Here is a 13,450-nt window from a genome sequence, read left to right on the forward strand (position 1 = left end):
ACTTCAGGAAGGCAAATTTCCAACGGTTAAGAGATGATCTTAGTGCAATAAACTGGGACGATATCCTGAGACATAAAGCTACACAAAGCAAATGGGAGACATTTATTAGCGTCCTGAATAGGACCTGTGCACAATATATACCCTATGGGAATAAACATGCTAGAAATAGGAGGAAACCACTATGGCTAAATAGAGCTGTAAGGGGCGCAATAAGTGACAAAAAGAAAGCATTTAGAGAACTAAAGCAAGTAGGTAGTGATGAGGCATTAAATAAATCTAGAAAATTAAATAAATTATGCAAAAAACAAATCAAGGCAGCAAAGATTGAAACAGAGAGACTCATTGCCAGAAAAAGTAAAAATAACCCCAAAATATTCTTTAACTACATAAATAGTAAAAAATTTAAAAATGATAGTGTTGACCCCCTTAAAATAGTCTGGGTGAAATGGTGGATGAGGAAAAAGCCAATATGCTAAATGATTTTTTTTCAACCGTATTTACACAAGAAAATCGCATGACAGAAAACATGATCAGGGATAACAAAAATTCTCCATTAAATGTCACTTGCTTAACCCAGCAGGAAGTACGGCGGCGTCTAAAAATCACTAAAGTTGACAAATCCCCGGGCCTGAATGGGATACACCCGCGAGTACTGCAGGAATTAAGTAACATCATAGATAGACCATTATTTTTAATCCGTAAAGATTCCATAATAACTGGGTCTGTACCACAGGACTGGCGTATAGCAAGTGTGGTGCCAATATTCAAAAAGGGGACAAAAACTGAACTTGGAAATTATAGGCCGGTAAGCTTAACCTCTACTGTGGGTAAAATCCTGGAGGGTTTCCTAAGAGATGCTATATTAGAGTATCTGAAGAAGAATAACCTCATGACCCAATATCAGCATGGGTTTACGAGGGACCGTTCCTGTCAAACTAATCTGATCAGCTTTATGAGGAGGCAAGTTCTGGACTGGACCAAGGAAGTGCAGTGAATGTTGTGTATATGGACTTTTCAAAAGCTTTTGATACGGTTCCACACAAAAGGTTGATACATAAAATGAAAACAATGGGGATAGGGGAAAATATATGTATGTGGGTTAAGAATTGGCTCAGTGATAGGAAACAAAGGGTGGTTATTAATGGAACACACTCAGACTGGGTCTCAATTAACAGTGGGGAACCACAGGGGTCAGTATTGGGCCCCTTCTTTTTAACATATTTATTAATGACCTTGGAGGGGGCATACAGAGTAGTATTTCAATATTTGCAGATGACAATAAACTCTGCAGGGTAATCAATACAGAGGAGGACAATTTTATATTACAGGAGGATCTATGTAAACTAGAAACTTGGGTTGATAAATGGCAAATGAGCTTTAATGGGGATAAATGTAAGGTAATGCACTTGGGCAGAGGAAATAAAATGTATAATTATATGCTTAATTGTAAAACACTGGGCAAAGCTGTCACTGAAAAAGACCTGGGTGTATTGGTGGACGACAAGCTCACGTTTGGTGGCCAGTGTCAGGCAGCTGCTGCAAAGGCAAATAAAATAATGGGATGCATTAAAAGAGGCATAGATGCTCATGAGGAGAACATCATTTTACCTCTATACAAGTCACTAGTGCGACCACACTTAGAATACTGTGTACAGTTCTGGTCTCCGGTGTATAAGAAAGACATAGCTGAACTAGAGCGGGTGCAGAGAAGAGCGACCAAGGTTATTAGAGGACTGGGGGGTCTGCAATACCAAGACAGGTTATTAGAGGACTGGGGGGTCTGCAATACCAAGACAGGTTATTACACTTGGGGTTATTTACTGTGGAAAAAAGAAGGCTTAGGGGTGATCTTATTACTATGTACAAGTATATGAGGGGACAGTACAAAGACCTTTCTACTGATCTTTTTACTCTGAGGCCTGAGACGGGGACAAGGGGGCATCTTCTACGTCTGGAGGAAAGAAGGTTTAATCATAATCACAGACGGGGATTCTTTACTGTAAGAGCAGTGAGACTATGGAACTCTCTGCCGCATGATGGTGTAATGAGGGATTCACTACTAACATTTAAGAAGGGCCTGGATGCCTTTCCTGAAAAGTATAATATTACAGGTTATAAATACTAGATTCCTTGATAGGGCGTTGATCCAGGGAACTAGTCTGATTGTCGTATGGAGTTGGGAAGGAATTTTTTTCCCCAATGTGGAGCTTAGTGTTTGCCACATGTTTTTTTTTGCCTTCCTCTGGATCAACATGTTAGGCTATGGGCTGAACTAGATGGACTTAGTCTTCCTTCGACCTTAAAAACTATGCTACAATGTTACTATGATTAATGTTGGCAAAATCTGCAGATTTCACTGGGGCCGTTAATCAATCTAATGTATATGGGGGAGGAGGACACCTGAGACGTGATTATCGGGGCGAGAAGGATCGGCTCTTCTGAACTCCAACATACCCAAAACTTTTATAGGGTGGATTCATTGGGAAATTTACACCATAAAACTGGCGTCAAAAAGTCACTAATGTTGGTGTGTCACAGACCTCAGTCCTGTAAGTTCACAGCGGATTACCTGTACTGACACATTGTGACAAGCCCTCAACTACGAAAAGTATTCGGCCTCCATAGCGGACATCCCATCACTTAACTTCTACTGAACTTGGTTAGGAAAACATATGGAAAACGTATCAGAAAGCTGCAGAACTTGTCATCGTGCAATGATTGTAACTTACAGGCCCTGACGATGATATCTGAAGGCAGCTGCCGGTGGACATCTCCTTTAAGTACCTGTCCATGTGTGAGGGGTGTGTGGAGAAGGTCTACTCCACTCCCCTATTGCACTGTAGTCATCTGAAAATGTGTTATTTTCAGGTACGACCATTAGATGGCAGCAGAGGTACTGGTTGATTCTGCATTACCCTTATGACAGTGGGACACAGGGTTAACTAGTTTGGGGGCCGCCCTTAGTGAGTGAGGGAGCACTGGGAGTTGGTGTCGGCCATGTTTGTAGTCAGCTAAGGAGTAGCAGTGAGTAAGGAGAGACAGAGAAGAAGAGAGGCGGTGTGGGTGGGAGAAACCAGGAGGATTAACAGGAACGGGCACACCACAGTATAATCTATACTCTAAAGGTCAATGTGTGGATCCTGGCCTCTTCTAGCTGATAGGCAGCAACGGACGTACCTGGACTGGAACGAGGTAGTGAGTGCAGCTCTGGAGTATAATACAGGATGTAACTCAGGATCAGTAATGTAATGTATGTACACAGTGACTGCACCAGCAGAATAGTGAGTGCAGCTCTGGAGTATAATACTGGATGTAACTCAGGATCAGTAATGTAATGTATGTACACAGCGACTGCACCAGCAGAATAGTGAGTGCAGCTCTGGAGTATAATACTGGATGTAACTCAGGATCAGTAATGTAATGTATGTACACAGTGACTCCACCAGCAGAATAGTGAGTGCAGCTCTGGAGTATAATACTGGATGTAACTCAGGATCAGTAATGTAATGTATGTACACAGTGACTGCACCAGCAGAATAGTGAGTGCTGCTCTGGGGTATAATACAGGATGTAACTCAGGATCAGTAATGTAATGTATGAAAACAGTGACTGCACCAGCAGAATAGTGAGTGCAGCTCTGGAGTATAATACAGGGTGTAACTCAGGATCAGTAATGTAATGTATGTACACAGTGACTGCACCAGCAGAATAGTGAGTGCAGCTCTGGAGTATAATACAGGATGTAACTCAGGATCAGTAATGTAATGTATGAAAACAGTGACTGCACCAGCAGAATAGTGAGTGCAGCTCTGGAGTATAATACAGGGTGTAACTCAGGATCAGTAATGTAATGTATGTACACAGTGACTGCACCAGCAGAATAGTGAGTGCAGCTCTGGGGTATAATACAGGATGTAACTCAGGATCAGTAATGTAATGTATGTACACAGTGACTGCACCAGCAGAATAGTGAGTGCAGCTCTGGAGTATAATACAGGATGTAACTCAGGATCAGTAATGTAATGTATGTACACAGTGACTGCACCAGCAGAATAGTGAGTGCAGCTCTGGAGTATAATACTGGATGTAACTCAGGATCAGTAATGTAATGTATGTACACAGTGACTGCACCAGCAGAATAGTGAGTGCTGCTCTGGGGTATAATACAGGATGTAACTCAGGATCAGTAATGTAATGTATGAAAACAGTGACTGCACCAGCAGAATAGTGAGTGCAGCTCTGGAGTATAATACAGGGTGTAACTCAGGATCAGTAATGTAATGTATGTACACAGTGACTGCACCAGCAGAATAGTGAGTGCAGCTCTGGAGTATAATACAGGATGTAACTCAGGATCAGTAATGTAATGTATGAAAACAGTGACTGCACCAGCAGAATAGTGAGTGCAGCTCTGGAGTATAATACAGGGTGTAACTCAGGATCAGTAATGTAATGTATGTACACAGTGACTGCACCAGCAGAATAGTGAGTGCAGCTCTGGGGTATAATACAGGATGTAACTCAGGATCAGTAATGTAATGTATGTACACAGTGACTGCACCAGCAGAATAGTGAGTGCAGCTCTGGAGTATAATACAGGATGTAACTCAGGATCAGTAATGTAATGTATGAAAACAGTGACTGCACCAGCAGAATAGTGAGTGCAGCTCTGGAGTATAATACAGGATGTAACTCAGGATCAGTAATGTAATGTATGAAAACAGTGACTGCACCAGCAGAATAGTGAGTGCAGCTCTGGAGTATAATACAGGATGTAATTCAGAATCAGTACAGGATCAGTAATGTATGTACACAGTGATTGCACCGGCAGAATAGTGAGTGCAGCTCTGGAGTATAATACAGGATGTAACTCAGGATCAGTAATGTAATGTATGTACACAGTGACTGCACCAGCAGAATAGTGAGTGCAGCTCTGGAGTATAATACAGGATGTAACTCAGGATCAGTAATGTAATGTATGTACACAGTGACTGCACCAGCAGAATAGTGAGTGCAGCTCTAGAGTATAATACAGGATTTAACTCAGGGTCAGTAATGTAATATATGTACACAGTGACTGCACCAGCAGAATAGTGAGTGCAGCTCTGGAGTATAATACAGGATGTAACTCAGGACCAGTAATGTAATTTATGTACACAGTGACTGCACCAGCAGAATAGTGAGTGCAGCTCTGGAGTATAATACAGGATGTAACTCAGGACCAGTAATGTAATTTATGTACACAGTGACTGCACCAGCAGAATAGTGAGTGCAGCTCTGGAGTATAATACAGGATATAACTCAGGATCAGTAATGTAATGTATGTACACAGTGACTGCACCAGCAGAATAGTGAGTGCAGCTCTGGAGTATAACACAGGATATAACTCAGGATCAGTAACATAATGTATGTACACAGTGACTGCACCAGCAGAATAGCGAGAGCAGCTCTGGAGTATAATACAGGATGTAACTCAGGATCAGTAATGTAATGTATGTACACAGTGACTCCACCAGCAGAATAGTGAGTGCAGCTCTGGAGTATAATACAGGATGTAACTCAGGATCAGTAATGTAATGTATGTACACAGTGACTGCACCAGCAGAATAGTGAGTGCAGCTCTGGAGTATAATACAGGATGTAACTCAGGATCAGTACAGAATAAGTAATGTAATGTATGTACACAGAGACTGCACCAGCAGAATAGTGAGTGCTGCTCTGGAGTATAATACAGAATGTAACTCAGGATCAGTAATGTATGTACAAAGTGACTGCACCAGCAGAATAGTGAGTGCAGCTCTGGATAATACAGGATGTAACTCAGGATCAGTAATGTAATGTATGTACACAGCGACTGCACCAGCAGAATAGTGAGTGCAGCTCTGGAGTATAATACAGGATGTAACTCAGGATCAGTAATGTATATACACAGTGACTGCACCAGCAGAATAGTGAGTGCAGCTCTGGAGTATAATACAGGATGTAACTCAGGATCAGTAATGTAATGTATGTACACAGTGACTGCACCAGCAGAATAGTGAGTGCAGCTCTGGAGTATAATACAGGATGTAACTCAGGATCAGTAATGTAATGTATGTACACAGTGACTGTACCAGCAGAATAGTGAGTGCAGCTCTGGGGTATAATACAGGATGTAACTCAGGATCAGTACAGGGTCAGTAATGTAATGTATGTACACAGTGACTGTACCAGCAGAATAGTGAGTGCAGCTCTGGAGTATAATAGAGGATGTAACTCAGGATCAGTACAGGGTCAGTAATGTAATGTATGTACACAGTGACTGTACCAGCAGAATAGTGAGTGCAGCTCTGGAGTATAATACAGGATGTAACTCGGAATCAGTAATGTAATGTATGTACACAGTGACCGCACCAGCAGAATAGTGAGTGCAGCTCTGGAGTATAATACAGGATGTAACTCAGCATCAGTACAGGGTCAGTAATGTAATGTATGTACACAGTGACTGTACCAGCAGAATAGTGAGTGCAGCTCTGGAGTATAATAGAGGATGTAACTCAGGATCAGTACAGGGTCAGTAATGTAATGTATGTACACAGTGACTGTACCAGCAGAATAGTGAGTGCAGCTCTGGAGTATAATACAGGATGTAACTCGGAATCAGTAATGTAATGTATGTACACAGTGACCGCACCAGCAGAATAGTGAGTGCAGCTCTGGAGTATAATACAGGATGTAACTCAGGATCAGTACAGGGTCAGTAATGTAATGTATGTACACAGTGACTGCACCAGCAGAATAGTGAGTGCAGCTCTGGAGTATAATACAGGATGTAACTCAGGATCAGTACAGGATCAGTAATGTAATGTATGTACACAGTGACTGCACCAGCAGAATAGTGAGTGCAGCTCTGGAGTATAATACAGAAGGTAACTCAGGATCAGTACAGGATCAGTAATGTAATGTATGTACACAGTGACTGCACCAGCAGAATAGTGAGTGCAGCTCTGGAGTATAATACAGGATGTAACTCAGGATCAGTACAGGATCAGTAATGTAATGTATGTACACAGTGACTGCACCAGCAGAATAGTGAGTGCAGCTCTGGAGTATAATACAGGATGTAACTCAGGATCAGTAATGTAATGTATGTACACAGTGACTGCACCAGCAGAATAGTGAGTGCAGCTCTGGAGTATAATACAGGATGTAACTCAGGATCAGTAATGTAATGTATGTACACAGTGACTGTACCAGCAGAATACTGAGTGCAGCTCTGGAGTATAATACAGGATGTAACTCAGGATCAGTAATGTAATGTATGTACACAGTGACTGTACCAGCAGAATAGTGAGTGCAGCTCTGGAGTATAATACAGGAGGTAACTCAGGATCAGTAATGTAATGTATGTACACAGTGACTGCACCAGCAGAATAGTGAGTGCAGCTCTGGAGTATAATACAGGATGTAACTCAGGATCAGTAATGTAATGTATGTACACAGTGACTGCACCAGAGGAATAGTGAGTGCAGCTCTGGAGTATAATACAGGATGTAACTCAGCATCAGTACAGGGTCAGTAATGTAATGTATGTACACAGTGACTGTACCAGCAGAATAGTGAGTGCAGCTCTGGAGTATAATAGAGGATGTAACTCAGGATCAGTACAGGGTCAGTAATGTAATGTATGTACACAGTGACTGTACCAGCAGAATAGTGAGTGCAGCTCTGGAGTATAATACAGGATGTAACTCGGAATCAGTAATGTAATGTATGTACACAGTGACCGCACCAGCAGAATAGTGAGTGCAGCTCTGGAGTATAATACAGGATGTAACTCAGGATCAGTACAGGGTCAGTAATGTAATGTATGTACACAGTGACTGCACCAGCAGAATAGTGAGTGCAGCTCTGGAGTATAATACAGGATGTAACTCAGGATCAGTACAGGATCAGTAATGTAATGTATGTACACAGTGACTGCACCAGCAGAATAGTGAGTGCAGCTCTGGAGTATAATACAGAAGGTAACTCAGGATCAGTACAGGATCAGTAATGTAATGTATGTACACAGTGACTGCACCAGCAGAATAGTGAGTGCAGCTCTGGAGTATAATACAGGATGTAACTCAGGATCAGTACAGGATCAGTAATGTAATGTATGTACACAGTGACTGCACCAGCAGAATAGTGAGTGCAGCTCTGGAGTATAATACAGGATGTAACTCAGGATCAGTAATGTAATGTATGTACACAGTGACTGCACCAGCAGAATAGTGAGTGCAGCTCTGGAGTATAATACAGGATGTAACTCAGGATCAGTAATGTAATGTATGTACACAGTGACTGTACCAGCAGAATACTGAGTGCAGCTCTGGAGTATAATACAGGATGTAACTCAGGATCAGTAATGTAATGTATGTACACAGTGACTGTACCAGCAGAATAGTGAGTGCAGCTCTGGAGTATAATACAGGAGGTAACTCAGGATCAGTAATGTAATGTATGTACACAGTGACTGCACCAGCAGAATAGTGAGTGCAGCTCTGGAGTATAATACAGGATGTAACTCAGGATCAGTAATGTAATGTATGTACACAGTGACTGCACCAGAGGAATAGTGAGTGCAGCTCTGGAGTATAATACAGGATGTAACTCAGGATCAGTAATGTAATGTATGTACACAGTGACTGCACCAGCAGAATAGTGAGTGCAGCTCTGGAGTATAATACAGGACGTAACTCTGGATCAGTAATGTAATGTATGTACACAGTGACTGCACCAGCAGAATAGTGAGTGCAGCTCTGGAGTATAATACAGGAGGTAACTCAGGATCAGTACTGTAATGTATGTACACAGTGACTGCACCAGCAGAATAGTGAGTGCAGCTCTGGAGTATAATACAGGATGTAACTCAGGATCAGTAATGTAATGTATGTACACAGTGACTGCACCAGCAGAATAGTGAGTGCAGCTCTGGAGTATAATACAGAATGTAACTCAGGATCAGTAATGTAATGTATGTACACAGTGACTGCACCAGCAGAATAGTGAGTGCAGCTCTGGAGTATAATACAGGATGTAACTCAGGATCAGTAATGTAATGTATGTACACAGTGAGTGCACCAGCAGAATAGTGAGTGCAGCTCTGGAGTATAATACAGGATGTAACTCAGGATCAGTACAGGGTCAGTAATGTAATGTATGTACACAGTGACTGTACCAGCAGAATAGTGAGTGCAGCTCTGGAGTATAATACAGGATGTAACTCAGGATCAGTATAGGATCAGTAATATAATGTATGTACACAGTGACTGCACCAGCAGAATAGTGAGCGCAGCTCTGGAGTATAATACAGGATGTAACTCAGGATCAGTACAGGATCAGTAATGTAATGTATGTACACAGTGATTGCACCAGCAGAATAGTGAGTGCAGCTCTGGAGTATAATACAGGATGTAACTCAGGATCAGTACAGGATCAGTAATGTAATGTATGTACACAGTGAGTGCACGAGCAGAATAGTGAGTGCAGCTCTGGGTTATAATACAGGATGTAAATCAGGATCAGTACAGGATCAGTAATGTAATATATGTACACAGTGACTGCACCAGCAGAATAGTGAGTGCAGCTCTGGAGTATAATACAGGATGTGACTGTGGATCAGTAGAGGATCAGTAATGTAATGTATGTGCACAGTGACTGCACCAGCAGAATAGTGAGTGCAGCTCTGGAGGATAATAGAGGATGTAAGTCAGGATCAGTACAAGATCAGTAATGTAATGTATGTACACAGTGACAGCACCAGCAGAATAGTGAGTGCAGCTCAGGATTATAATACAGGATGTAGCTCAGGATCAGTAATGTATGTACACAGTGACTGCACCAGCAGAATAGTGAGTTTTGCTCTGGGGTATAATACAGGATGTGACTCAGGATCAGTACAGGATCAGTAATGTAATGTATGTACACAGTGACTGCACCAGCAGAATAGTGAGTGCAGCTCTGGAGTATAATACAGGATCAGTAATGTAATGTATGTACACAGTGACTGTACTATGTATGTAGATTTTCCATGAGAACTGCAGCCGGATGGGAGCTGAATCTCCATCTATGGAGCTATAATGAGCATTTCTGTTACTATGATGACATTACAGCAGTAGAATAACATAAAGATGCCGATGTCACAGAATTTCTATGGACACAATATAATGATATTGATCACGGGAGACAGGAGCAGAGCGGTGACTTATACATCACGTGAATGGTGGACGGAGGACCGCCTCGTACCCACTTTCCCAGTAAAGCTCTTCTTTCTTCGAACACCTATGTAAATATAAAGGATGACAGCAGTAAATCAGATGTAACAGCGCACACAGGATACAATGTAGCACACTGGGAAACAAGCCGCTGCCCCAAGGCGACAGCACCGCCTCTGCATTGCTAAATAAAGCCGAGTCGTTCATCTTCTGCTCTCATTATTGATGTATATTATAATCTGAAGTTTTCTATTCGGCTTCTTCACCATTTTCAAGATCTCTGCTTTGCAAAGAGTGGAGACATTCAGGGGGCCGATATCCCCTATGGACCAGGCTCTCCCCTGTGATCAGGACCAGGGCTTCAGCCACTGAAAGCAAAGAAGAACCTTCTCATTCACTGACAGCAAGCGCTGGATCTTAACCCTTTCCCCATGGCAACAATTTTCATTTTTGCACTTATTTTACCCCCTTTTCCCAAGAGCCATAACTTTATTTTTCCTTCTTCATCGCCGTAGGTACACTTCACCTGTGAGAGATAAAAACCCATAAAATAAATAAAATCCAGAAAATCACACTTTATGATTTTTACATAATTAATTTGCATTTTATTGCATGAAACAACTATTTGATCACAGAATTCTGGCTCTCACAGACCTGTTAGTTTTCCTTTAAGAAGCCTCCTACTCTGCACTTATTACCTGTATTAATTGCATCTGTTTGAACTCGTTACCTGTATGAAAGACATCTGTCCACACACTCAATCACACTCCAATCTCTCCACCATGGCCAAGACAAAAGAGCTGTCTAAGGACACCAGGGACAAAATTGTAGACCTGCACAAGGCTGGGATGGGCTACAGGACAATAGGCAAGCAGCTTGGTGAGAAGGCAACAACTGTTGGCACAATTATTAGAGAATTGAAGAAACACAAGATGACTGTCAATCTTCCTCGGTCTGGGTCTCCATGCAGAATCTCGCCTCGTGGGGTAAGTATGATTCTGAGAAAGGTCAGGAATCAGCCCAGAACTACATGGGAGGACCTGGTCAATGACCTGAAGAGAGCTGGAACCACAGTCTCAAACATTACCTTTAGTAACAGACTACGCCGTCATGGATTAAAATCCTGCTTAGCATGCAAGGTCCCCCTGCTCACGCCAGCACATGTCCAGGCCAGTTTGAATTTCGCCAATGACCATCTTTATGATCCAGAGGAGGCATGGGAGAAGGACATGTGGTCAGATGAGACCAAAATATAACTTTTTGGTATTAAGTCCACTTGCCGTGTTTGGAGGAAGAAGGATAAGTACAACCTCAAGAACACCGTCCCAACCATGAAGCATGGTGGGGGAAACATCATATTTTGGGGGTGCTTTTCAGCAAAGGGGACAAGACAATTGCATCGTATTGAAGGGAGGATGGATGGGGTCATGTATCGCGAGATTTTGCTCAACAACCTCCTTCCCTCAGTAAGAGCATTGAGGATGGGTCATGGCTGGGTCTTCCAGCATGACAATGACCCAAAACACACAGCCAGGACAACTAAGGAGTGGCTCCGTAAGAAGCATTTCAAGGTCCTGGAGTGGCCTAGCCAGTCTCCAGACCTGAACCCAATAGAAAATCTTTTGAAGGAGCTGAAACTCAATTTTGCCCAGAGACAGCCCCAAAACCTGAAAGATCTGGAGAAGATCTGTATGGAGGAATGGGCCAAAATCCCTGCTGCAGTGTGTGCAAACCTGGTGAAGAACTACAGGAAACGTCTGACCTCTGTAATTGCAAACAAAGTTTTCTGTACCAAATATTAAGTTCTGTTTTTCTATTGTATCAAATAATTATTTCATGCAATAAAATGCAAATTAATTATGTAAAAATCATACAATGATTTTCTGGATTTTTTTTCAAGATTCTGTCTCTCACAGTAGAAGTGACCTACGATAAAAATTACAGACCTCTCCATTCTTAGTAATATGGGAAAACTTGCAAAATCGGCAGTGTATCAAATACTTATTTTCCCCACTGTATATACTGGAATACTCAAGGGGACAGCATCAAAATAAGCACTTTTGCAATTGACTTGCTTTTTCTAGCTGCTGTTATTCTTCTGCAATGACAGCTTTTATCTTTCATAGTGTATAGCTGGTTTCCATGAAGCCCCTCCTCCAAACCCTTGCCTAGAGTGTTCAGTAGTAGCATAGTTACACTCCATAGAGGAGTTAACTCCTAACATCCCAGTCACCTCTCTCCAGCAGTAAGCTGCTCACCTCCCCCCTCCCTTCCAGCTCCTGACAAGCTGCTGTTATCTATCTTGCTAAATCACTACTCTGCAGCATCAGGCTTCATGCAGCGCAGTTCTCCTAATCCCGTTATCTCTATGTGAAAATACAGTGAAACCACTATAGATATATTAAAGTATAGTCTATTAGCAGAACTTATGCTGAGCTTCATAGTGCTACAAATGCTGCTCACCAGAACTGTCACTCAGGGAGAAGACCCTGCCCAGCCAGAAACCAGGAAGTGAGGAGACTGCATAGCTCTGAGCTGCTCAAGAGACAACTTGAAAACCCCCTTTTGAAGGGCTTGTACAAAATTTTGCCCAGGGGACCTGATATGTAAAAAGAATCAAACTCTATCAAATTCTTCTATTGGAACACCCCTGGATCCAGCACAGGTTGCTCTGTGGTCTGCGCAGAAACAGAAAGCAGCAATGTCAACATTTCACCAGTCATCAGGCTGTGATTGGCTGCAGCGGTCAGGTGACTTGAACAGCGTGTCATTGGATGCTTTATGATGACGGGCTGCTTAAAGTTACCTGACACATTGTAACAAGTTTTTAGGACAGAAATCGGTTGTGCTGCTGTGCTATACTTACTAAGATGACCTGAAAAGACACTGTAACAAAACCTCAGCTGGGTGAGCTGGACTACTTTGACTACTTCTGTGTCTTAATGTAGTCCGTAAGTAAGTAGACAGTAAGCAGAGATCTTGAGGCAATAAAAAGTATATTAGAAAGTTTCAGAACTTTTTCACTAAACTTTATATAAACATTCTTGTCCGCCCCTAGCCTCCCACCTTGTCGTTCATCAGCGGGTGGTTCAGGGGGGTCCAGGTGCTCATTTTCGTCTGCAGCTTCGCCCCTTCCGTGTTCTTAGGTGGAGCAAACGCCATTTCTTCTATTTCTACATTTTGGGAAAAGAAAGAAGAGTTGACAGTGCGTG

The 13,450-nt window shown here is 42.3% G+C and overlaps 1 protein-coding gene across 1 annotated transcript in view; it reads right to left on the bottom strand.

Moving 5' to 3' along the window:
* FBXO16 (F-box protein 16) overlaps nucleotides 1-13,450 on the bottom strand; it is a 44,198-nt gene that overhangs the window by 17,215 nt on the left and 13,533 nt on the right. The window contains exons 2-3 of the mRNA XM_073673872.1: nucleotides 13,305-13,411; nucleotides 10,270-10,305 (exon numbers count right to left, since the gene is read on the bottom strand). Coding sequence (XP_073529973.1) covers nucleotides 10,270-10,305; nucleotides 13,305-13,400 — 132 coding nt within the window. The 5' untranslated portion in view covers nucleotides 13,401-13,411. The remainder of the gene's footprint in view (nucleotides 1-10,269; nucleotides 10,306-13,304; nucleotides 13,412-13,450) is intronic.

Source organism: Phyllobates terribilis, unplaced genomic scaffold, assembly GCF_046119375.1.
Source record: "Phyllobates terribilis strain yellow unplaced genomic scaffold, ASM4611937v1 Scaffold_3__8_contigs__length_932513732, whole genome shotgun sequence".
NCBI classification, from domain to species: Eukaryota; Metazoa; Chordata; class Amphibia; order Anura; family Dendrobatidae; genus Phyllobates; species Phyllobates terribilis.